Below are 22,417 nucleotides of genomic sequence, written 5' to 3' on the forward strand. Positions count from 1 at the left end.
TAAAACAGGAAATCGGGGTGATTGCTTAAGTAAAACATAAATGAGAACATGCTTCAGGTACATTTCAGGGTGCAGATAATTGTGAAACATTGTTTTGTTCAGTTTTTTTTTCTTAGATTAAAAATTTATTTAGTTTTTCCACAACATTTTTAACCCATCTGTATCAAGGGTGCTAATAATTCTGTAGCAGACTTTATAACAGTTTTAAGGTGGAGGAGTGGGAAACACATGACCTCACATCCTATCTGAACAGGATACTGAATAACGTGGGAGGTTCAGAGATCAGAGACACCCAGCACTCCGATGTGACCGACTCGCAGGGGACGGAGCAGTTGATCATTTCTAATCGATCCAAGTGTGGAGAGATGCATCACCAAAACCAGCACTGTTCTCTCTCAGACAGACAGCGTATCTGCTGTCATAGTTTGACGAGACATCATGGAGGATTTGAATACGATTCAACTAGGCAGCAACAGAAGGAGGACACCAATGTCCCGGGGACGCAAGAATGTCCAACTGTGTGTTATTATGCAGGTAAGGCATGAGAGTGATATTTAGATTTATGATGCATGTATAATTAGATGTATAATTATATTTTCTTGAGTTCATATCAAGTACAGGTTAGAAATATTGTCCAAATCATAAATTTATAATTGTTTTAGTCACCTTTCTCATAACTGTTTTGCATTTAGTTGGATTATGACACTTTAGTTTTGGCATATGATGTATGCATGTATGTGTTGATTATGTTTGTTGTTTATGTCAGTTTAAAATTAGACACATTTATATCCAGTGATGAATTTAAGGGCACATAAAGAATGTGGTGAAGGAGGCGTGTGATTGTGTTTCATGAGTGGCCCCTGTTTAAATAGCTGGTTTTTTTTTATTGTTGATTTTGTATATCATGTGCTATATGTTGCATTTTAATTTTTAATTTTCTTGTATGGCTGCTACCTTGGCCAGGTTATCTTGTAAAAGAGATTTTTGATCTCAGTGGGACTTCCTGGTAAAATAAAGGTAAATAATAATAATAATAATGTTGTTTATGTTCTGTCTATTGCATACTGGATATACAGTATTTTATTTTAGTTTTGATGATTTTCCCTAGTCAATTTCTAATTCCACAATCTGTCTGCTCGCCAACACAAGCAGAAACCCAGCAGTGCCGTGCCATACACGATCTCAGCATGCTCGCTGGCACACATGGGATAACGTCATCCTGCAACAAAGCAGCCCTCCGTCCTCTTCATCCTCCCTCTTTCTATCTCCTTTCTTTTCTTTTCTGAACTCATCTGTCCTGCCCTGCAATTTATTTATTACTTTTTTGAAAGTGATGACTGAAAATGTCTACCAAAGTGTTGTCTTGTTGTCTTGTATTTTTATCCAGTAATAGTTGCTTCCTAGCTACTTCTTAAACAAGTAGCTCCAGAGCAAAACAGGGGTAGATGGCATAACAATATCATGTCACAATATTTGAAGACATATTTATGATACACAATATGCATCAGGATACACAGATGTGCTAACAAAATAAAAAAAAATAATAATAATAATAAATAAATGAGCAAAATATAATGAATTATAATTATTTTAAATAAAAAATATGCAATTCACAGAATTAAATTTTTAAAAAGTTTAGTAGTAGTGTTATATTTTTAATACTTTGTGTGGAATAAATTTTTAAACATTAAGTTACCTGGTACTTTTCTTTTAATGTCTACAAAAATAAATTACAACTAAAAATGAGAGAGAAAGTTGTCAAAATATTAAAATTTTAATTTTGAATATTCAAATCAGCTGCTTCCAGAGATTAAAATTGTTTAAAAAAAAAGTAAAAAAAAAAAAAAAACGTATTGCACAAACAGCTGCACACATCTGCACGCTATTCCAAATAAAGTCATACTGTTGCTGTCATTTATCTTTTATAGCCCTTATATTATATTTTTATATTTTTCCTTTCCTACCTGTATACAAGTAAATTCTGGTTTATGTAAATTCTATTTTTACGGCACAGACAGTCGAAAAAAGCATTTCACTGCACATCGTACTGTGTATGGTTGTGTGTGTGTGCAATAAAATTTGAATTTGAAAAAAGATATCACAATACACATCTCAGAAAAGTGTATTATGAAATAATTTATCATATTTGTGATACTATATACATCATATCACCCAGCCCTAGTGCAAAATTTAAATATAAAATATACAGTGTTCTTAGAAAAAACATATTTCTGTAAACAGGAGAAAGAACAAATGACAAACATATGATCAGAACAGCGAGGCGTCTCTGCCTCTTGCACGCTTATTCAAGGTTTCTTGTCTAGATGTCTTTTGGAGCGATGGTTTTTGAGAGAACACTGAAGGGACTCGTTTAAAACAGCTAGCTTCAGCTAACACCCACCAGAACAGCTCTATGCTTGGATTTCATTCGTCCTCCTCGTGTATATTTTCCTCCAGGAGACAGTGAGCTCACCCATGCGTACATTCAGAACGAGACTGATTCCTGCTTGAGTGATTCTGGAAGTGATTTTGGAGAAATGTGCCACCAGCAGGATATCCACGATGTCCTGATGGATCCATGCCTCCAAACCTGTGCTGGTAGAGAACACAACCCTGAAGTGTCTCATCCTCAAACCAGTGGAAGAATGAATGAAGAGCCAGAACAGAGTCAAGACACCGTATGTCCATGCAGTGCTGTACATTCAAGATGGAGTAGCAACCAATGGCCATCTTTACCTCCTCCGTGTTGTAATGGTGTGTATCAGTCTCGATAAAGAATAAAAAAACACACACAGACATTTCAAACACATTTCATAACACAAAAAGAGTAAAGATAGCATGTGGTGATCTAACTCTTTACCACTATACTGTATTTCAGAGTCACTACCTGTTAAGCTGTACCTGAGCCACAGTTTAGCTGGAAAGAACCATCTTTATTTAAGGATGTCCATATTTACAATGTTATACAATCATGTTGTAAAATGTGTTGTGTATTGCTGATTATTGTAACATTCCTACCTGTGTGTTTTGACTGTAAATCTTTGCTGTTTAGTAAGAAACGCATTGGTGGTGGGTGTCGAAGTGGATGTTCTAGAAGAGGTGGTCTACGAAGACACGGAAATTGTTCAAACACAGACCATGTGAGTCTATGAAATCATTTTTCAAAAACGTTTAAAATAATTTTTGTTTGAATTACATTAGAAGAACTGCATGGATATTAAACATGAGATATCTTTTGTAAACCATAATTAATAATTAATTTATTGTTCTACTTTTACATAATCTAACACGTTTCATTTGTATTTTAATCCAAATCAATGTATAAGAGCCATAATCCTGTCCAAGCGTAGAGCCGTTAAAGGAGCAGTTTGTGATTTTTAGTGCCCTCTATAAATCTGGATGGTGATTTATAATTGCTATTAAAACATTGACGAGCCTCAAACATTCCCTCCTACCAGCAGACCCCAAACCCTCAGCTGAAATTGCATATGTCTCGTGAGTTGCCATTTTGTGGAAAGATAGCAGAGCTGAAAAAGATCTAATGCAGCTAAGGAAGAGCCTGTTTCTGGGCCAGAAAAATAACAGAAGCTAGAAAAGAAGAAACAAGCCAGATTCATTGTATTGCAAAACACAGTCTATCAAAGTTATCATTGAAATTCTATCATTATTTTCGGTGTTGAAACACGGGGATGAATCATCTGAGGTTTTTATTAGAATTAACAAATCATCTTCCTTTTGCACTAATTCTGCTCTTGATTATCTTCATGTTGTAGGTTTGATGGCTGCCTGGAGGATCATCTGATGGACTCCACCTCATGTTATTGTGACCAGTTGTTTTTCATGTGACTGTAACAAATGATATTATTATTCCTTACATTATTATACATTATCATATACATTATATTATTAATATTAATAATAGCAGGCTTATTTTTGTCATCTGTGTGTGTTTACAATGTCTTTAGGAAAAAGTGCTATATTCAGAATAACAGTCATTTTGTCATTCAGAGTGCTAACTATTAAGAAATAATAATATTATTATTTCCGGTTGCTTCGTATTTAGCAGCATTATGATAAGAGTGGCTGATATTACTTTTAAATAACTGAAGCATTGATTAATGTAAGTTAGCTTTTGGCATGTCATAAAGACTTTAATAAATAAAAGAGTGGGAAATTTATTTGGTCTGAGATGCATTTGGTAAGATATTGAATAACCAGACAACAGGGAGGATAATAATATAATAATAATAATAATAATAATAATAATACTGAGACTATAATAGTCTACAATGATAATGATAATATTTAACTTTTTAGGCTATTTTGATAAGAATTGCATGTGTTGTGTATTAAATATACTGTACCTCATCTTCAAGGTTATTTTGTTAATTCAATTCCAAGAATTGCCAGAAAGCCACTTTTATTTCCTCTTAATCCTTCATTGCTCTGTACTTTGATTGGATTCTGCCTCATTTTGTCATTTTGAGTAAAAGTGTCTGCTAAATGAATAAATATAAATGTATATGAGATTATACTGTGGTTGTACAACAAGGTTGCCTTCATTTGGACAGCTATATCAGAGGCTAAGTTTAATTACAGTGTAATATTAGTATTATATGGAGCCTTTTCCTGGTTATTTATTGACAGATCTGAGGTAATATTCCTGATGGTTCTGTCTTGTTTCCACTGACATGTTTACTCAATTTTGTCCACTGTAAATACTTAACAGCTAGCTAACTTGAGTAAATAGGTAGAAAAGTGAGTATAATAAGTGTTTTGGACCATCAGAAATGATTTAATACATAACAAAATAATATCACGTGACGTGAGGAATCACAGTTCTACGTAGACAATATCAGGAATTTAGCTTTTACTAAATGTTTATCTATAACTCTGAGGTTAAATGGATCATCTGGAACATCAACAGGACACAAAAACACAGTCTCAAACACATGATAAATAACTTGTCTTTTATTTCTCTTATACCATATTAATTTTCCCACCACTACATATATATATATATATATATTACATTAATGTTGTGGAATGTTCTCGAAACAGGTTAGGTCCTGTTATCTGTGGACCTCATCAGGTAAATGGTGAACAAATTTATGTTTAAAGAAAGAAAAAAGAATGTTACAACATCATTATTTATTCATCTGTCATATTTACTGTTTTTCTCCAGCAACTACAGTGTGGTTTATTAATATAAAATTATAATTATAATGTTATACTATTATAATGTTTTGTGTTTTATGTCTTATTATAATTATTAGTCATATGATAATGATGTAACATGTTTTAATGTACTGAAACAGTTTGATGTGTTTTTTGATGTTGTTGTTGTTGTTTCTGGTTTTGTTATGCGTTTCCACGGAGGCATGGAAACGGTCCATACCATTTTCAAAATGTAGGTGTTCATCAGAAAAAAAAACAACAAAACTTAGAGAATTAAATGAAATCATATACTAAGATAAAAACATATTACACACAATAATGTGAAACAATTATTTCCACACGCTTGCAGACAACAGCACGCTATCAGTAAGGTTCAAAAAAGACATTTATAGTGAAAAGCTAGTGTTCGACCAAGAGCCGTTTGACAGGACGCGGTGGGCGTGGCCATGTGAACGCAGGAAGAAGAAGAAGCAGCGTATATGACTTCTCTATAGCAGCATCGACATTGTGTTATGGATAAAACCGCCGTGGTTAAAGTCGGGGCGGTGGCTAGTGCGAGTGTGTGTGCCCTTTTTGGAGGAGTCGTCCTCGCTCAGTATATTGTGGCCAAGAAGAAAAGAGCTGGCAAGAAAACGAAGATCATCGAAATGGTGAGCTTCCGCTCCGGTGTAGCGCGCATGCGCGGATGGACCCGGTAAAAATAACGGCTGAACCCCAAACGCCTTCTTACTCACCACATAGGTGCCCTATATAGGGTATAAATGAATAGGGTCTACACCATTTATAGTGCACTTTATATACCACAGGAATGCGTTTGGTATTCGGTCGCAGAACCGCTTTAGAGGTCAAAGCTACGAGTGTAGCAGCCGGTGCTGTGTTAGCTTAGCTGTTGAAACATTTGGCTAGATTTAGAAATACATTTTAACTAGATATTGTAATTAATGTTTATTCTGAACATGAGTGACTACTGGGATATAACCATAATATAAAATAATGTGTTTTTCAATCTGTTTGGCTAGTCATAGGTGGACATTATATATATATATATATATATATATATATATATATATATATATATATATATATACACTTTTTACTGAGCTTTACGTCTCTAAGTAATTCTCACTAAAGATACACCGAACCAGTTATTCTTCATTCTGAAGCCCGTGGTCATTTGTGCAAATTTTCTCACCTTACTGCATCATCCGGGCGTCAAATGACGTCGCGGCTTAATGACGTCAGCGCTCGCAGGTTACAGTCGTCAATTAAGCGTCAACTGGCCACGTGGTGAAGATTCACAATCAGGTCAAAAGTCACGTGGATTGAACTTCAAAGTACACAACTATTTTACTCGTGTGCCAATATGTCTGATAAGACGCTTACTGCAGCCAATCAGTGCCAGGCTTTGCGTTTGGCTTCATGTGTTCCAGGGAAACCTGAGGACATTCTGCATCTTTACCTCCGATTTGTTGCCTGGAAAGCATTTTCTATAATATTGCAACATAGATAAAATCAGTGATAATAAATCCCAGTCTTGTGTAATTGTGAGTCCAGAGTCCAGTATATTTACCTGCTGAGACAACCCATGAGGGGAATTGCAAAATTTTAAATTCATAGGTTGAATTTTAGATTTTGATTCATCAAAAGGTGTTGATTAATTTTCTATAACAGCATCTCTGATAGTAGTTCTGCAAGACAAAGCACAGGTTTGCACTTGTACTTGCACTTTTACTAATATATTATCATTTCTATAGTAACAGCTAATTCACAGGGACTTGTACGGTGGACGCTACGCATATCTAAGACTAATAATACATGAATAAAAGAGTGTTATTTAACAAAGAACAACATATAGGCTATTGAATGTTGTAAGTTTTCTGTAAGGAGATGTTTATTTAACATTCATGTAGCCGTTCAACAGGAACTAACTAATTACACACACATTCCCCAACATTACATGTAACTATAAATGGATAAAAAGTATGACATGTTGTTCATTAGTAAATTAAAAATTGTAATAGTTGGCATAATGCTGTGGTATAAGAAGAATAAAACTTTGAGATGTGCTGTTATGTTGTATCTCTCTGTCTGTCTATCTGTTATTTTATATATACGCTATAAGGCCAAAATTTTGTGGACACCTGACTGTCACACCCATATGTAGACCTTCTCCAAAATGCCACGAAGTTGGAAGCACATAATTGTATAGAATGTCTTTGTATTGTGTAGCATTACAATTTCCTTTCACTGGACCCAAACCTGTTCCAGCATGTCAATGCCCCTGTGCACAAAGCGAGCTCCATGAAGACATGGTGTGTAAAGGTTGGAGTGGAAGATCTCGAGTGGCCTGCACAGAGCCCTGACCTCAACCCCACTGAACACCTTTGGGATGAACTGGAACACCGACTGCACCCCAGACCTCCTCACCCAACATCAGCACCTGATCTCACTAATGCTCTTGTAGCTGAATGAACACAAATCCCCACAGCCACGCTCCAACATCTAGGGGAAAGCCTTCGCAAAAGAGTGGAGGCCGTAATAGCAGGAAAGGGGGAATAACTCGATATTAATGCCCATGGCTTTGGAATGGGATGTTCAATACTCCCATGTCCACATACTTTTGGCCGTATATATGTTTATACACTAATATATATTTAATGTTGTAGTGAATATTTAAAGTTGATGATGACAGACTCTGATTTTATTACATTGAAGGAACTTTTGCCAGGACTATTATAAATATTTATTGCATTGCCACCAAAGATACTTGTTTGCAATCCGTTGGTGTTATTTTCTCATATCAGGTAAACCATCTGATTAAAATGTAATCACAGACGTAAATGTACCTATCATGACAACAAGCATTAATAATAGTTTAAGTCAGGCTTCTATTTGTGCTTTCGTGCAGAAACTTTACTTTTGCCAATTTCAGTGTTTTTCACACACAATGTCACCTAACTGCATCTGAGAACAGGTACAAACAGTACAGTACATCTGACCCGTAATCTTAAAGAACTGTTAGAGCTGTAAAACTGCTGGTGTTTGATGGTTTGATTTGTTGAACAAAACCTTTGACCCTCACCTGTATGTTGCTTTATATGTAAAACAGTAACACGACTTCATTTTGAAGTTCATAGTTTGTTAATGTTAACTGAGGAAATCTTAATGTAATGTTAAGAAAGTAAGTTAACTGGTATAATAATTGATGTTTTTCAAAATGTCAACTACATTTGCATCTGCGTTCTTCAATATTTATTCCATTCAAGAGTCTTACAAGTCCAGAACATTAACATAAATTGCAGCATGTTACTAAATGTTGATGATCAGTGGAACTTAGTAATTAAGGCATTTATTCATATTGCTCATTGCAGACATATTATTTCTCATTGGATAGTGTTCATTATTTAGGCTACTTGGTTAATTATATAAAAACATTCATTCATCCAAATGATTAAGCACTCTGTAAACGTTAATTATGTAAGGAATAAAACACCTCAGGATATTCTGTTATTGGAAAATAATCAACGATGGGGCAGAGTTACTGTTACCAACCTGAAGTCGATTATTTTCACAGCACATCTTGAAGTGCTTTATTCCTTTTATACCACAGCAATTTGCCAACTAGTCCTTATTTAATTAAAACATTCTACATCATTTTCACATTACTTTTTATCTATTTATAGTTACATCTAATGTTGTGGAACGTCCATGAAACAAGGTCCTGTTATTACTTGTGTTATAGCAGCTATAAAAATTTATAACCTCACCAGCTTCCCTTTTTTTGTCTCTTGAAATGAATAAGACAAACAAACACAGCTTGTCATGTTACCAAGAAACCGCAAAGTTCTCTGTCCTGAAGACTTGCACATGGTGACAAAAAAACTTACTGACCGTTACAGAGCGCTGACCGTTACTGGAGACTCCTTCTATAAGTGTTAAATAAACATCTCTTTACAGAAAACTTCACCATATCAATATTATTCATTTGTCTTTGGTAAATATATTTATTATTAAACTTGGATTACAAGTTCTTGTGAATGAGTTGTTAGTGTAGTGTGTTAGGACGAGTGCATCAATATAAATCTGTGATTTGCTTTGCTGCTGTTATAGAAAATGAATCAACACTTTCTAAGTAACCAGAATGTGGTATATACTGTACATTAATAACAGATCAGGCTTCTACTCATGCATTGGTATCTAATATATGGGGACAAGAACAGAACTGTGCATATACCAGTTTTGTATAAAATAACCAAAGATTTTCACACACACAATGCAACCTGAATGCATCTGAGACGATTTACATACAGTTGCCAGAGCTGTAAAACTGCTTGTGGTCAGAAAATCTGTGTTGCTTCATACAGAATATACAAGTGTTTTCTACCACCTTTATTTTAAGCACTAAGGCAGGAAATGTTTTTGATGAGGAAAATAGTTTTAGAAGCTTAACTTAGAGTCTGTTTCTCTATCAATGGCCGTTGTCCTGGTTAGATTATTCCGAATGGGCTTTTTCAGCATTTCCTTCTTTATCGTGTCCCTCACTATCACTGTCAGAGATTTCCTGGATCAATGCAAACGATGGCGTCCAATTTGGCCTTGAGAGGTATTGGGACACTGTGAAATGGGGGGAGGCGGAGAAGGGGGGGGGTTGGAAAATCAGCGTGATAATGAACGGCATGTCTCAGCATCGGAGCTGTGGAATTCTCTCTGAAAACGAGGTCAGTGAGTGCAGGCAGTGTTGGAATGGGATTGCCAGCTAGAGGCTGTTCTGTGTGCTTTAGCGTCAGGTATGTGCTCTTTCCTGCCATTGCTCAATCGTGAAAGATTTAGGAGAGAGGTTTGTCTGAATTTTGTATGCATTCATTGTTTTACAATCATACAGTGGATTAATCATAAGAGAATTGCAAAGTGAGTTCACATACAGTACATTTGTAACATTCACAAGGATCAAGTGATGGGTTAAATATACAACTAAAGACATTGAACTCTGACCTTTTGACCTCTGGCTTTCCAGCACACACATTAGTGGAGAGAGAATGAGTGAGAGGCAGCTGATCTGTTCTGTGAAAACCTCACTGCTGATTAAGACTGGATAATGACGTTGATAAATACTTCCAGACCTGATATGAGTATTTTTACAGCTTTTTCATAAGTTGAAAAAGAATATTTTATGTAGGCCAAAATGACTGCGCTGTGTGTTTCAGTAGGTCTTCTTTATGTTCTGGTGTTTTAGCTTAGATCAGCATTTTTCAAACCAGTCCTCGGGCCCCTTAGCGCACAACACACCTGCACCACGCTATAGTAATTTCAACAACACGCTACTGCTAAACCACACCTCAGCAAGATACACGCCGTCAGCAGCACTGAATTACTGGTTCAACTGTGTTGGGAATGTGGACTATTTTAGAGACCGTTCCAAAATATTAACTAAGTAAGGGATTAGGGGCATGCTGTTATAGGAAAATAATCAACAACAGTGTGGTATCATGCAGCTAGATGCTACAACACTCCACAATTCATTCATTTTAAATAAATAAATAAATAATTTGTCCTGAAGTGTTTTATTCCTCTTATACCTCAACACTTTGCCAGCAGTTGCATTTTTAAAAGAAAGACCGATCATGCTTTTTATCCATTTATAGTTAAATTTAAAGTAGAAAAGAATCGTTTATGTTATAGAAGCTAGAAACACTTGCTTCTTCCCCAGCATCTCTTTTTCCTCTCTCATCATATTTGTCATTACAGAGAAACTACAGAGCGTGAACTCCTAAACAACAGCTCTACCTCTGACTGTTACAAAGCACTGACACTGGAGACTCCTTCCATCAATCTTAAATGTTAAATAAACGTATATATATATATACATATATAATCTGTTTATGTGGAGCGTTCAGCATACAAGTGTGTGTGTGTGTGTGCAAGTTGTTACTATAGAAACGATAACACAGTAGAACGAGTGTATTAATATAAACCTGTGATTTGCCTTGCAGCTGGAACAGCTGTTATAGAAAATCACCTTCTGACCGATGAGAATCTATAGTTGATTGTAATTTATTGTAAATGAATTTACAATCACGGTGTCTAGTGTCATCCAGATGAGGATGATTTCCCTTTTGAGTCTCAAGGTTTCTTCCTCATGTCGTCTCGGAGAGGTTTTCCTTTCCACCGTCACCTCTCGCTTGCTCATTAGGGATAAAATTTATACATTTTAATTTAAATTTTATATCCGGATTTCTCTAAAGCTGCTTTGCGACAATGTCTATGGTTAAAAGTGCTTTATAAATGAATAAATAAGTAAATAAATAAATAAACTGAATTGAGAATTCAACAGTACAGTGGTATAATGTGTAACATTTAAAATACATTTTATGTAATGTGTTACTATTTCCCTATCAGGTTAAAAATTTGATAATTTTATAATAAAGTTAAATTTAATTTAAATTTAATTAATAAGAAGACTTTTGTTAAGTTTTGCCATTTAATGATGAATTTAGTGTTAATTTATTAATATCAACAACATTGAACAGCACTGTGGAATAAAAAGCGAATAAAATGAATAAAAGACAAGGTATGAAGTCGAAGTATGAACATGATTTATTGAAATTTTTGATCGAAAACTCAGAAACAGAAGTCTGAATAGGCTAGTAACCGAGCCAAACATCGACGCCAAACATTACGCTGGAATGCTTTAAGACCGTTTGGTCCCCTGCTTGTGAGCATGAAGTGTGTGTGGTGTTAGTCATCATCGCACAATAACGGCTCCAGATCCATGGAAGGGAATATGTTAAAACAGACTCCATCCTGATCCAGCGTGTTCTGTGGTTTTGTAAACTTGCTCCACACACTACAGCGGTTAACAATCGAACCTCAGCCTTCTGGATGGTCAGCCAACTGCGAAGCGGCCTTGCAGCCTATAATACAGCGCTTGGCTGCTTACAATGGAGTTTAACAATAGAGCAGTTGACACGTGACAAAAAAAACCTCCAACACTTAATGACTTTGGACCTAAACGTTTTGCAAGTCGATATACAACACAACACACAGGAAGCATTTCAGACCTGATAACAAACATAATCACAAAAAGAATGTAGGTCGATGACTACTTTCTACTTACCGACCCTTCTCATGTAGACTGATTATCAGGAGCACTGAGAGACCGAGACTGGAACTGATTTCTGGAAGATCTCCAGGAACAGGTTCTCCGAGCAGATGACATACTTTTTTTTTTTTTTTTTTTAAACCTTAGTAGAACTTTTGCCCTAAATTGAGGATGACTCAAATGACATAGAGTTCACGTGCGTCTCTGGAAGTCTGGAGTTTTAAAGGTACTCATTTTCAGACCTGTAAAGTTACATTTCTGAGGTTCTCAATCTGTTACACACAGCTGTTGCCTTATTTTCTGCACTAACGCAGCCTCTCTAATGCGCATCCCCTTTAAAGCTTACTTTATTATAGTGAATTGCCTTCATAAGCGAAAATTTTATGAACGTGCAAAAACATCTAGACCAAACGAGCTAGTTAGCTAGTTCAGAAAATATTTTCTGTAGGTTAAAAGAACTGCTGTGTGGGTTTCAGTAGGTCTGAGTCAAACCAGTCCACATCTTTCTACATCTTTCTACATCTTTCTACATCTTCAGCAGTAAGCCAAAGATAAAACACATGGAGTAAAATACACGAGTTTAAACAATGTGCTTTGCTGTTCTGCAGTTTCACGGTGACTTTCTCTCTACATGTGGTGAATTATTCGATTCCTTTAGGGACTTTATTTCTAAAAAAAAAAAAAAAAAAAAAGCCCAGAAACAAGCCAAGAGACTATTTCAGCAGACTTTTAAACGAGTGTCCTGCCGTCGATACGGCTCTCCAGCTGCTGGTTATGTGTCTACTGTCCTGTTCTACTCTATTCTACTCTATAATGTTCTATTATGTTATATTCTATTGTATTTCCTTCTCTTTTATTTTATTCTTTTCCCTTTTGTTCCGTTCTATTCTGTTCTATTCTGTTCTGTTTTATTTTATTTTATTCTATTCTGTTCTGTTCTATTCTATTCTATTCTATTCTATTCTATAATATTCTGTTTTGTTTTATTCCATTATTTTCTGTTCTATTTTAATTTATTTCATTTTATCATATTCTATTCTATTTTATTATATTCTGTTCTATTCTATTTTATTCCATGTTTACTCTATTCTATTCTATACTGTTGTGTTACGTTATCTTATATTCCCTTCTGTTTTATTCTATTCTAGTCTACTCTATTCTATTCTCTACTGTTCTATTCTATTTTAATTTATCCAGTTTTATTTTTATTCTATTCTGTTCTAACCTTTTCGATTGTATACTGTTCTGTTATATTCTGTTCTATTCCATTGGATTCTATTTTTATTTTATTCTATTCTGTACTGTTCTCTTATGTTCCATTCTGTTCTATTTTTTTATACTCTTCTGTTCTTTTTTATTCTGTTCTCTTCTGCATTATTCTACAGAGTGCCCAAAAAATATTCTCATTGGTTCCTGACTTTTCAGACACCCTGTTTACTGTTCTGTTTTGTTTTATTCTACGCTGTTCTATTTGATTCTATTTTATATTGTTCTGTTCGATTCTATTTTTTCCTTCATCTTGTAACACGTTTGGTATTGATGATGTTCTGATGATGATGATGATGATGACATCATCTGGTGACTTATAGAAAGGGTTTGAGCATACATTAGCTGCTTTCCCCTGAATAGAGTTGGCAGCACTGCTTGTATAGTTGATGAGTAAGAAACGTGAACATGGAAAGGTCTGGAGTTAATTCATGAGAAAAATGCTCGAATTCTGTAATAGCTGTTGTATAACACAAACAGCGACATTGCATTATGTTTGTAAAAGATATTAATTAACCATCCGTAACTGGGCTTTTAATCTACACTGTATGCTGTGTGTGTGTGTGTGTGTGTGTAAGCGAGAGAGAGGGGGGGCCTCTCCGAAGGGGTGGGGTTTATCTGTAATCTATGTCTGGGGCACGCCCCCTGTGTGGCTGTGCTATATAAACTGTCATCTGACAGAGGGAATTTTCTTTCCTTGTTTTTCACGAAGCTGCAACAACACAGGAGAGGTAAGCAGACAGACAGAAAACAACTCACTGTTGGAATTTTGTATTTACTTCACATTTGCATAAATTTAAACAGGCAATACTTGTGTATAAACTCATGCGTATGTACCTAATATTACCTAAATCATGACTGTGTTTAGATTAATAGTATAATGAAAGGAAATATATTATGTATACTTTACCAGAAAACTGTTTGAGTTCTTGTGAGCAGAATGAATGCAGAAATGTGCGTGCGATCGTGTTAATTATATGTTACATGAGTCAGCGTGTCTCTTTGCAAAACAAATTGCAGGTTCGAAGAGTCTAGAAGCGACTCAGGAACTTTTTGCAGAAATGCAGTAGTGTTAGTGCTATTAGTAATAATAATCATGCAATAGTAATAATAATGCTTTAAAGGTATAATTTAATGCTTATTTATAGAATAAATTGATAGGCCATACCTATCTCATTCTCTGCTGAAGTCATTTTGCCAGTTTTCTTTTTTATTAAATAATTAAATCTTATATAAATACTCTATTTAAGATGCATAATATGGTTTACTGTTTTGACTGTTTTGATCCAGATGCACAAACACACTCAGGTCAGACGTACCCTGTGATTAGCAGTCTTAAAAATATACCTTCTCTCCTTACCAAGGATGTTTGTGGCTATTTTTTCGCCGCTCCCCAGAATAGGTGTGCATGTGGAACGAGGATCAAATTTAAGATAGAGTTAAAACCACTATGGAAAAATAACAAATGACATGAAGGAAGTGAAAAGAACAGATGTTTCTCTGTGATATTTTTAGCCATAGTGTTTTTATTTGTATTCTGTTTCATGTCTAATATGTAGACAGCAAAAAATAAATTTCATTTTATTACGCATCAATGGAAACAGAAATGACATGAATATATATATATATATATATATATATATATATATATATATATATATATATATATATATTCATGTCATTTCTGTTTATATATATATATATATATATATATATATATATATATATATAAAATTATTTATAATAACTTACTTCTTTAGCCGTCCTGAGACTTTTTAGCTCTTCAGCATGGTGCTCCTCTGTGCCGTGACTGACCCTCCCACTTACTCTTATATACACAGTGTGTGTGTGTGTGTGTGTGTGTGTGTGTGTGTGTGTGGTGTGTGTGTGTGTGTCTGAGAGAGAGAGATTAGTATGCCTGGCTCCTGTTCCACCTCCCGGACTTTTTAAATCCCTCCTCCTTTACATCACGTGTCTAAAACCGGTTTTAGAGTGATGTTACTGCACCATTATGGGAAAGGGAAGAAATGTTTAGAGGATAGGATCTGCTGAACCTGAAAAATAAAAATAAGTAATGAATAAATAAATGACTTAATAGAGAAATAAAAATGTAGAAATAAAAGAATAAAGACATTAATAACTTGATTAAATAAATAAAATTGGAAATAAATGTTATAATGCATGTGAAACAAATGTTATTTCACAAAATTTCCTTTACATATTTCTTTTATATACATGGCCTAATAAAGACATTTAACAAATAAAGGAATATATATATATATATATATATATATATATATATATATATATATATATATATATATATGTAAACATTCGTATGTTTCATATATCAAGGAATATATAAACATTCAAAATACAAGTAAAAAGTCATAAGGAATGACATGAATAATACAAAAGAAATTATATATATACACAATTATATAGTTCTAACAGTATTTATTTTTTTATTTAGCCATTTTTTCATTTTGGCCATATATGATTATCTATATAAGCGAATGAAAAGACCTTAATACCTTACTTCCCTATCTCTCCTGTCTGTCTGTCTATCTATCTATCTATCTATCTATCTATCTATCTATCTATATATCTATCTATCTATGTATATATTTTTTAAATTTATGACTGTGGATCGGATCAGAGAGCATGTTTAACACCTGCTCATTAGTGCTTAATATTTAATGCTTAATATTTCACATTTCCTTAGTATGCTCATACAGCATCACACCCCTGACTGTTTAACCTGTGTCTCCACAGATGCCCGAGTTTGAGAAGAGCACGGTCCACATCAAGGACCCCGAGCGGGTGGAGCAGATCATCTGCGGTCTGATTAAAGGAGGCGCTTCCAAACTACAGGTACAGATCTCAGACACGAGAGTCAGATATGCATCAAGTCTTTCAACCTGTGTGTTAGTTCAGATATGAGCTGCCTCATACTGCATCAACGTCTACTACTGAACTATTACTACTGTACTACTGTACTATTACTAATGTACTATTACTACTGTACTACTGCTACTGTACTATTACTACTGTACTACTGCTACTGAACTATTACTACTGTACTACTGTACTATTACTAATGTACTATTACTACTGTACTACTGCTACTGTACTATTACTACTGTACTACTGTACTATTACTAATGTACTATTACTACTGTACTACTGCTACTGTACTATTACTACTGTACTACTGTACTATTACTAATGTACTATTACTACTGTACTACTTTACATGACAAGCAGAATATTGAACTTATCAGACATATTTTTTTAATAAGTAAGGAATAAAACAATTGGTGGTGTGCTTTTATAGGAAAATATTCACTGACACAGTGGTGTGATGAAGTGACCTGAAGTTGATTACTTTCCTATAATAGCACATCCCAAAGTTTTTAATTCTTCTTATATCACAGCAATTTCACAACGTTTATGATTGATCATTTATTAAAGAACGATACATCATACTTTTTATAGGTATATTTAATGGAACAAAGCACTGACACTGAAGACTCTTTCTATAAATGTTAAATAAACATCTCCTTACAGAAAACGTCACCATATCAGAAATTACCCCCTATTTTAATAGGTTTATGTAGAGCGTCCACCATACACGTCCCAGTGCAAGTTGTTGCTATAGAAACAATGATGAGTGCATTAATATAAACCTAAATTGAGATATAATACAAGCCTAAAGAATAGGAATCAAGAATTCAACCTTAAATTAAATTGTCCCCCTTCCTTTTTTTCTTTTAGATCATCACAGACTTTGACATGACGTTAAGCAAATTTGCAATCAATGGAAAACGCTGCCCGACCTGCCACAGTAAGTCAAACCTGCAACACTGGAACAAGAATCTTAATCACTAAATGATGAACGAATGGCGTTAAACACGGGATAACACCGAAGCTTTGAAGTGCTGATCAGCCTCTTTCATTTTCCACAGATATAATTGACAACTGCAAGCTAGTCACAGACGAATGTAGGCAAAAGGTAAGCAGTAAAGCATGTCTCAACCCATATATGTTCTTCTAATGCTGCAAAAGTATGCAATGTATTTATGCTGGAACTTTTTTTTCAGCTGTATAAACTGAAGGACACATACTATCCTATAGAGATCGACCCACATCTGACCATTGAGGAGAAATACCCGTTTATGGTGGAGTGGTGAGTGGACCACGCGTTAAACCTCACATATATGCCCTTTTACATTTACATTTATATTTATGCATTCAGACAGAACACAGTTAGTCCCTTTGTGGGAACTGTTCAGTGTGGGTGCTGTAGATCTGTACCGTCTAAGAGCTGCTGCTGTAATCATAAACACTATCCTCTAATTCACAATCCGCTCATATTGAACATCCTTCGTTTCTCTTTACGTTTCTACACCTGAATAATGTAATGATTTAATCCCACTATCTGCTGTCACACAGAAGAATTTCCTTTTTGAGTCAGATTTCTTCATCATGTTGTTTCAGACTTGTTGTTTGCCACTGCCGCCTCTGGTTTGCTCATTAGGGATCGAAATCTACATCTGGATTTCTTTGTGATAATGTCTGTTGTTAAAAGTGCTATACAAATAAAATTAAACTGAATTCTCCATCAGAGAGTGATCCAAGGACTCTTTCTAATCCTAGATCTTAAACACACACACACACACACACACACATACACACACGTACACATACACATACTGTGTTTAGTAAATGAATTGTATTCCTCTGGTCTTTTAGGTATTTTAAATCTCACACATTACTAGTGGAGCAGCGATTACAGAAGGACAAACTCCCCGAGGTGGTGAGAGAATCGGACGTCTGTTTACGGTACGATCATTCTCATTATCATCATCCTGTCAAACTTCTCAGATCTTGAATTTAGCTCTAAATATAAATATCAGTATAGAGACAGTGGGTGTTATTTGCATAGTTAGTTACGTATCAAATATTATTTATATATATTCATTGCCCTAATCTTTATATAGAACTTAATAACTGTGTTATTGTAGACTGATTAACCAAAAAAAATGATTTTTGATAAGATTAAATATCTTACATAGAATCTTACATAGTGCACATTGTTGTACGTATTTACATATTATTATTAGTGGATGTATTAAAATTACACAGAAACAGAATGAGACAAAAATCTTTCATTAGAAATGAAGAAAAGTGTTTACCTTCGCCGTAGTTTCAGCCTCAGAAGCAATTTTTTTCCAAAACATCGTTTCTCTAAATACTTGGACTCTTATGATATTGTTCTAGTGAAGGATGAAACCCTTGAAGTGCCCAATTCCATTTTACAGAAGATCTTATAACTGTAAAGACTCTCATTATTGGATTAGTAGTCACTGAGCTAACACATGCACGCACAAGCCATACAAACCCCTCACCGCAATCTGTTATCATCACTTCCCATCCTAGACAATGTCCTCTTCCATTCGTGTGTCTGTTTGTGGTTTGTTCCGTTATTTCTATTTTTTAGTAAAGAAAAACCAAACCAACTGTCTCTATATAAGCGACTTTGTTTAACGTGTACATTAGTAGACTTGTTAATGTATTATTTTTGATATTGTATCATTAGATTTCATGTGCAAATCTCAGCTGGGATGGAACATAAGACCGGTCTTTAACTAGACTTTAACTGCTAGCATTTTTCGTTTTTCTAGAAACTCTGAAACTGCTATTGCTTCATTATTACTACATCCACTATCTTTACTGAAGTACACTGTAATTACTTCCTGGATTCTTCCTCATATTTACATATTGTTATTTTTTTAAACTTAAAATTTTAGTTCAGTCTTGTGTTAAGTACCTGATGTTCACTGTGTGTGTGTGTGTGTGTGTGTGTGTGTGTGTGTGTGTGTGTGTGTGTGCGTGTGCGTGTCAGGGAGGGTTACGAGCACTTCTTTGACCGGCTGCATAAGCACAGTGTTCCTGTGTTCATCTTTTCGGCGGGGCTGGGAGACGTGCTGGAGGAGATCATCAGACAGGCTGGTGTTTATCACCCCAACGTCAAAGTTGTCTCTAACTTCATGGACTTTGATGAGAACGTGGGTATAAACATGCCATGTATTGACCCATTAGTTGCATCTGTAGGATTTTTGTTATTTTTTTATTGCATATTTAATGTTGATTAATGATAAACTAGTTATACAGTAGTTATGTTTATTACTTATTTAAGTCTGATCATCTTCACTTACTACTACTAGGCCTTCGTATAACTCACATGACTGAAAACTTTCATAATTATTATTATGTATAAGATGCTTTTATTGATGTGAATATTGGACTTGGAGAATCTGATCTGAGCACTGAGTTTTAAGCAGTTCAAGCCTTGCTGAAGAGTCCACAAACCCTCCAGTCACTAGCTTATGGCTGAACCTTTAGTATAAACCATTAATCTATAGTGAACATTAGCTTCCTATTCACTATATATACCCAATTACTTACTTTATATCACAGACACATACTTCTAAAAGTCTATGAAAGTCAGTGAAAACAAAGGACATCTTTTTATACTCTTTTCCTAAATTAAACACCAACATTTGACCAAAAGGTTTAGCAAAAATGTTTGGCATTAAGTGTCTAAAACATTCAAAAATAGAATCTTTTTTTCCCACCTTTTCAATCTTTAAATGTTATGAAAATTCAAATTCAAAAAATTCAAATTTATTTAGTAAACAAATAAAAAGTTAGGTAAATAAAATGATATTAACTAGTTATTACTAACAATGTTGACTAAAAACCAAGTGGTTTAAAAATAACAGTAATATTAAAAAAGCTGAATCAGAGCTGAATTTTGTTGTGTAACGCATTGATGTAGAAAGGCTGCACAGTTTGTCTGCAGTTTTAAAAGCTGACTGTGGGGGCGCTGTGATCCTGCAGGGCATCCTGAAAGGCTTTAAAGGCGAGCTGATTCACGTGTACAACAAGCACGACGGCGCGCTGAGGAACACCGACTACTTCAAACAGCTGAAGGACAACAGCAACATCATCCTTCTGGGAGACTCACTCGGAGACCTCAACATGGCAGACGGCGTCCCCAACGTAGAGAACCTCCTGAAGATCGGCTTTCTCAACGATAAGGTCTGCTTACTCTCGAGAGGTTTGAATTTTGGAATGGAGACTTGTCTCTCTAGTGTTGTGCTGATAGTATTTATGTTCTTTTCTCTGCAGGTGGACGAGCGCTTGGAGAAATACTTGGACTCTTATGATATTGTTCTAGTGAAGGATGAAACCCTTGAAGTGCCCAATTCCATTTTACAGAAGATCTTATAACTGTAAAGACTCTCATTATTGGATTAGTAGTCACTGAGCTAACACATGCACGCACAAGCCATACAAACCCCTCACCGCGATCTGTTATCATCACTTCCCATCCTAGACAATGTCCTCTTCCATTCGTGTGTCTGTTTGTGGTTTGTTCCGTTATTTCTATTTTTTAGTAAAGAAAAACCAAACCAACTGTCTCTATATAAGCGACTTTGTTTAACGTGTACATTAGTAGACTTGTTAATGTATTATTTTTGATATTGTATCATTAGATTTCATGTGCAAATCTCAGCTGGGATGGAACATAAGACCGGTCTTTAACTAGAGTTTAACTGCTAGCATTTTTATAGCTCTACAGGCAGTAACTCGAGTGTACTACTGTCTGTATTTGTGCTCCAAATATTAGTGTCTGTATAGTGGGTGTGGCCTAACTCGGAAGCAATGTCAGCATGGTGTGTGAATTCTGGCTCTGGCAGTTCCTCAACCTCAGCTACATCACTCAAGTTCATAACTGGGCTCAACTAGCGATGTGTGCTGTAAATGCATTTTAATGAACATGGTCTTTCTATTTGTCCTGCAAGCGTCATATCTAAGCACTCATTCACGGGTTAGTCCCACTCGTGCAACTTTTTTTGTTAGATCCCAGTCCTGATGCACACCACAAGTCTCAACCAGATGCACCTTTCTGGCTAGTTTTCCCAAAAAAAAAAAAAAAAAAAAAAAAAAAACGTCGTGCGCCTCCTATTTGTATCTGTACTTATATCCATTTAGAACATTATTTGTTCATTCTGAGTAATATAGTCATATTCAGTTATATCTCTAGTACAGATCATAACAGGAAGTTTACATAATAATGGTATAGTTTCTAGAGAAACTATATGAAAATGTATCTATGTATTTCTACACCAGCTGAACCAACTGTAGTACGCTGTAGTTTCCTCCTGCATTCTTTTTCATGTGTATAGATATATAAAATTATTATTTCCCACATATATATATATTATACATTATATATGCACATGGATATTAATTCCATGCCCATCGTCCCATGGCAATACAATATAAGAAGCAGCAAATATAACATGAATGTATTGTGTATTTTTATTACCTTTAACGTGTTACGCTTCAGGTGCATTTTGGAATTTGGGCCTGCTATTGGTGTTAGGATTTTCACTACCTCTATAAAGGACAGTTCGTCTAAAACTGCTAATGTGGCTATGTGCGAATGAAAGCATCAGAAGCCTGAGCTTTCATTCATTATTCGCAGCATCAGCATTTTTAGGTGGACCATTTCCTCATACGATCGGTCATAAGGTGGGGTCAGTTTGACTTGCACTAACTTGTTGTTAGTAAAGTCGTGTTTTAAGTTCTCGAGACTCGTTATGTATGTGCTGCTAATTTGCATGTTGCCTTTCTTGCTTTCAAAATGAAATGTTGGAAGACAAGAGCTGGTTTGTCAATAAATGTAAGCAATAATGACAACCGCTTTTTATTAAAGGTTTGGAGGTCTAAAGGTTTTTAAATATGGCATGAGTTATTTCTTTATTTTCTTCTTCCATCGATCCAGATCTGGGCTTTTGT

General features: G+C 35.1%; 2 protein-coding genes across 3 annotated transcripts; both read left to right on the plus strand.

The window, feature by feature from the left end:
- Positions 1-267: 267 nt before the first annotated feature.
- LOC113543357 (uncharacterized) lies at positions 268-4,532 on the plus strand. The gene is made up of 4 exons (XM_034314852.2): positions 268-534; positions 2,458-2,754; positions 3,053-3,140; positions 3,774-4,532. Exons 1-4 carry the CDS (start codon positions 366-368, stop codon positions 3,844-3,846), a joined length of 627 nt encoding a protein of 208 aa, XP_034170743.2. The 5' UTR covers positions 268-365; the 3' UTR covers positions 3,847-4,532.
- Positions 4,533-5,612: 1,080 nt separating this feature from the next.
- On the plus strand, positions 5,613-22,359 carry nt5c3a (5'-nucleotidase, cytosolic IIIA). Of its 2 annotated transcripts, none has more exons than XM_026941244.3 (9): positions 5,613-5,828; positions 16,319-16,417; positions 17,321-17,390; positions 17,512-17,558; positions 17,647-17,732; positions 18,299-18,388; positions 19,452-19,614; positions 20,450-20,650; positions 20,741-22,359. In XM_026941244.3, exons 1-9 carry the CDS (start codon positions 5,691-5,693, stop codon positions 20,840-20,842), a joined length of 996 nt encoding a protein of 331 aa, XP_026797045.1. In that variant the 5' UTR covers positions 5,613-5,690; the 3' UTR covers positions 20,843-22,359. The 2 variants fall into 2 exon arrangements, with proteins under 2 accessions (XP_026797045.1, XP_026797046.1); XM_026941245.3 differs by lacking the exon at positions 5,613-5,828 and adding an exon at positions 14,161-14,274.
- Positions 22,360-22,417: the final 58 nt, after the last annotated feature.

The sequence above is a fragment of the Pangasianodon hypophthalmus genome, chromosome 21 (genome assembly GCF_027358585.1).
Source record: "Pangasianodon hypophthalmus isolate fPanHyp1 chromosome 21, fPanHyp1.pri, whole genome shotgun sequence".
Classification (NCBI taxonomy): domain Eukaryota; kingdom Metazoa; phylum Chordata; class Actinopteri; order Siluriformes; family Pangasiidae; genus Pangasianodon; species Pangasianodon hypophthalmus.

Bases quoted from the DNA above. Each gene is read 5' to 3' on its own strand.
- LOC113543357 (XM_034314852.2), top strand. From the start codon at position 366: ATGCATCACCAAAACCAGCACTGTTCTCTCTCAGACAGACAGCGTATC. The intron at 2,755-3,052 runs GTGTGTATCAGT...TTTGCTGTTTAG, and splicing joins ACCTCCTCCGTGTTGTAATG to TAAGAAACGCATTGGTGGTG. The intron at 3,141-3,773 runs GTGAGTCTATGA...TTCATGTTGTAG, and splicing joins ATTGTTCAAACACAGACCAT to GTTTGATGGCTGCCTGGAGG.
- nt5c3a (XM_026941244.3), top strand. From the start codon at position 5,691: ATGGATAAAACCGCCGTGGTTAAAGTCGGGGCGGTGGCTAGTGCGAGT. The intron at 19,615-20,449 runs GTGGGTATAAAC...GTGATCCTGCAG, and splicing joins TCATGGACTTTGATGAGAAC to GGCATCCTGAAAGGCTTTAA. The intron at 20,651-20,740 runs GTCTGCTTACTC...TTTTCTCTGCAG, and splicing joins TCGGCTTTCTCAACGATAAG to GTGGACGAGCGCTTGGAGAA.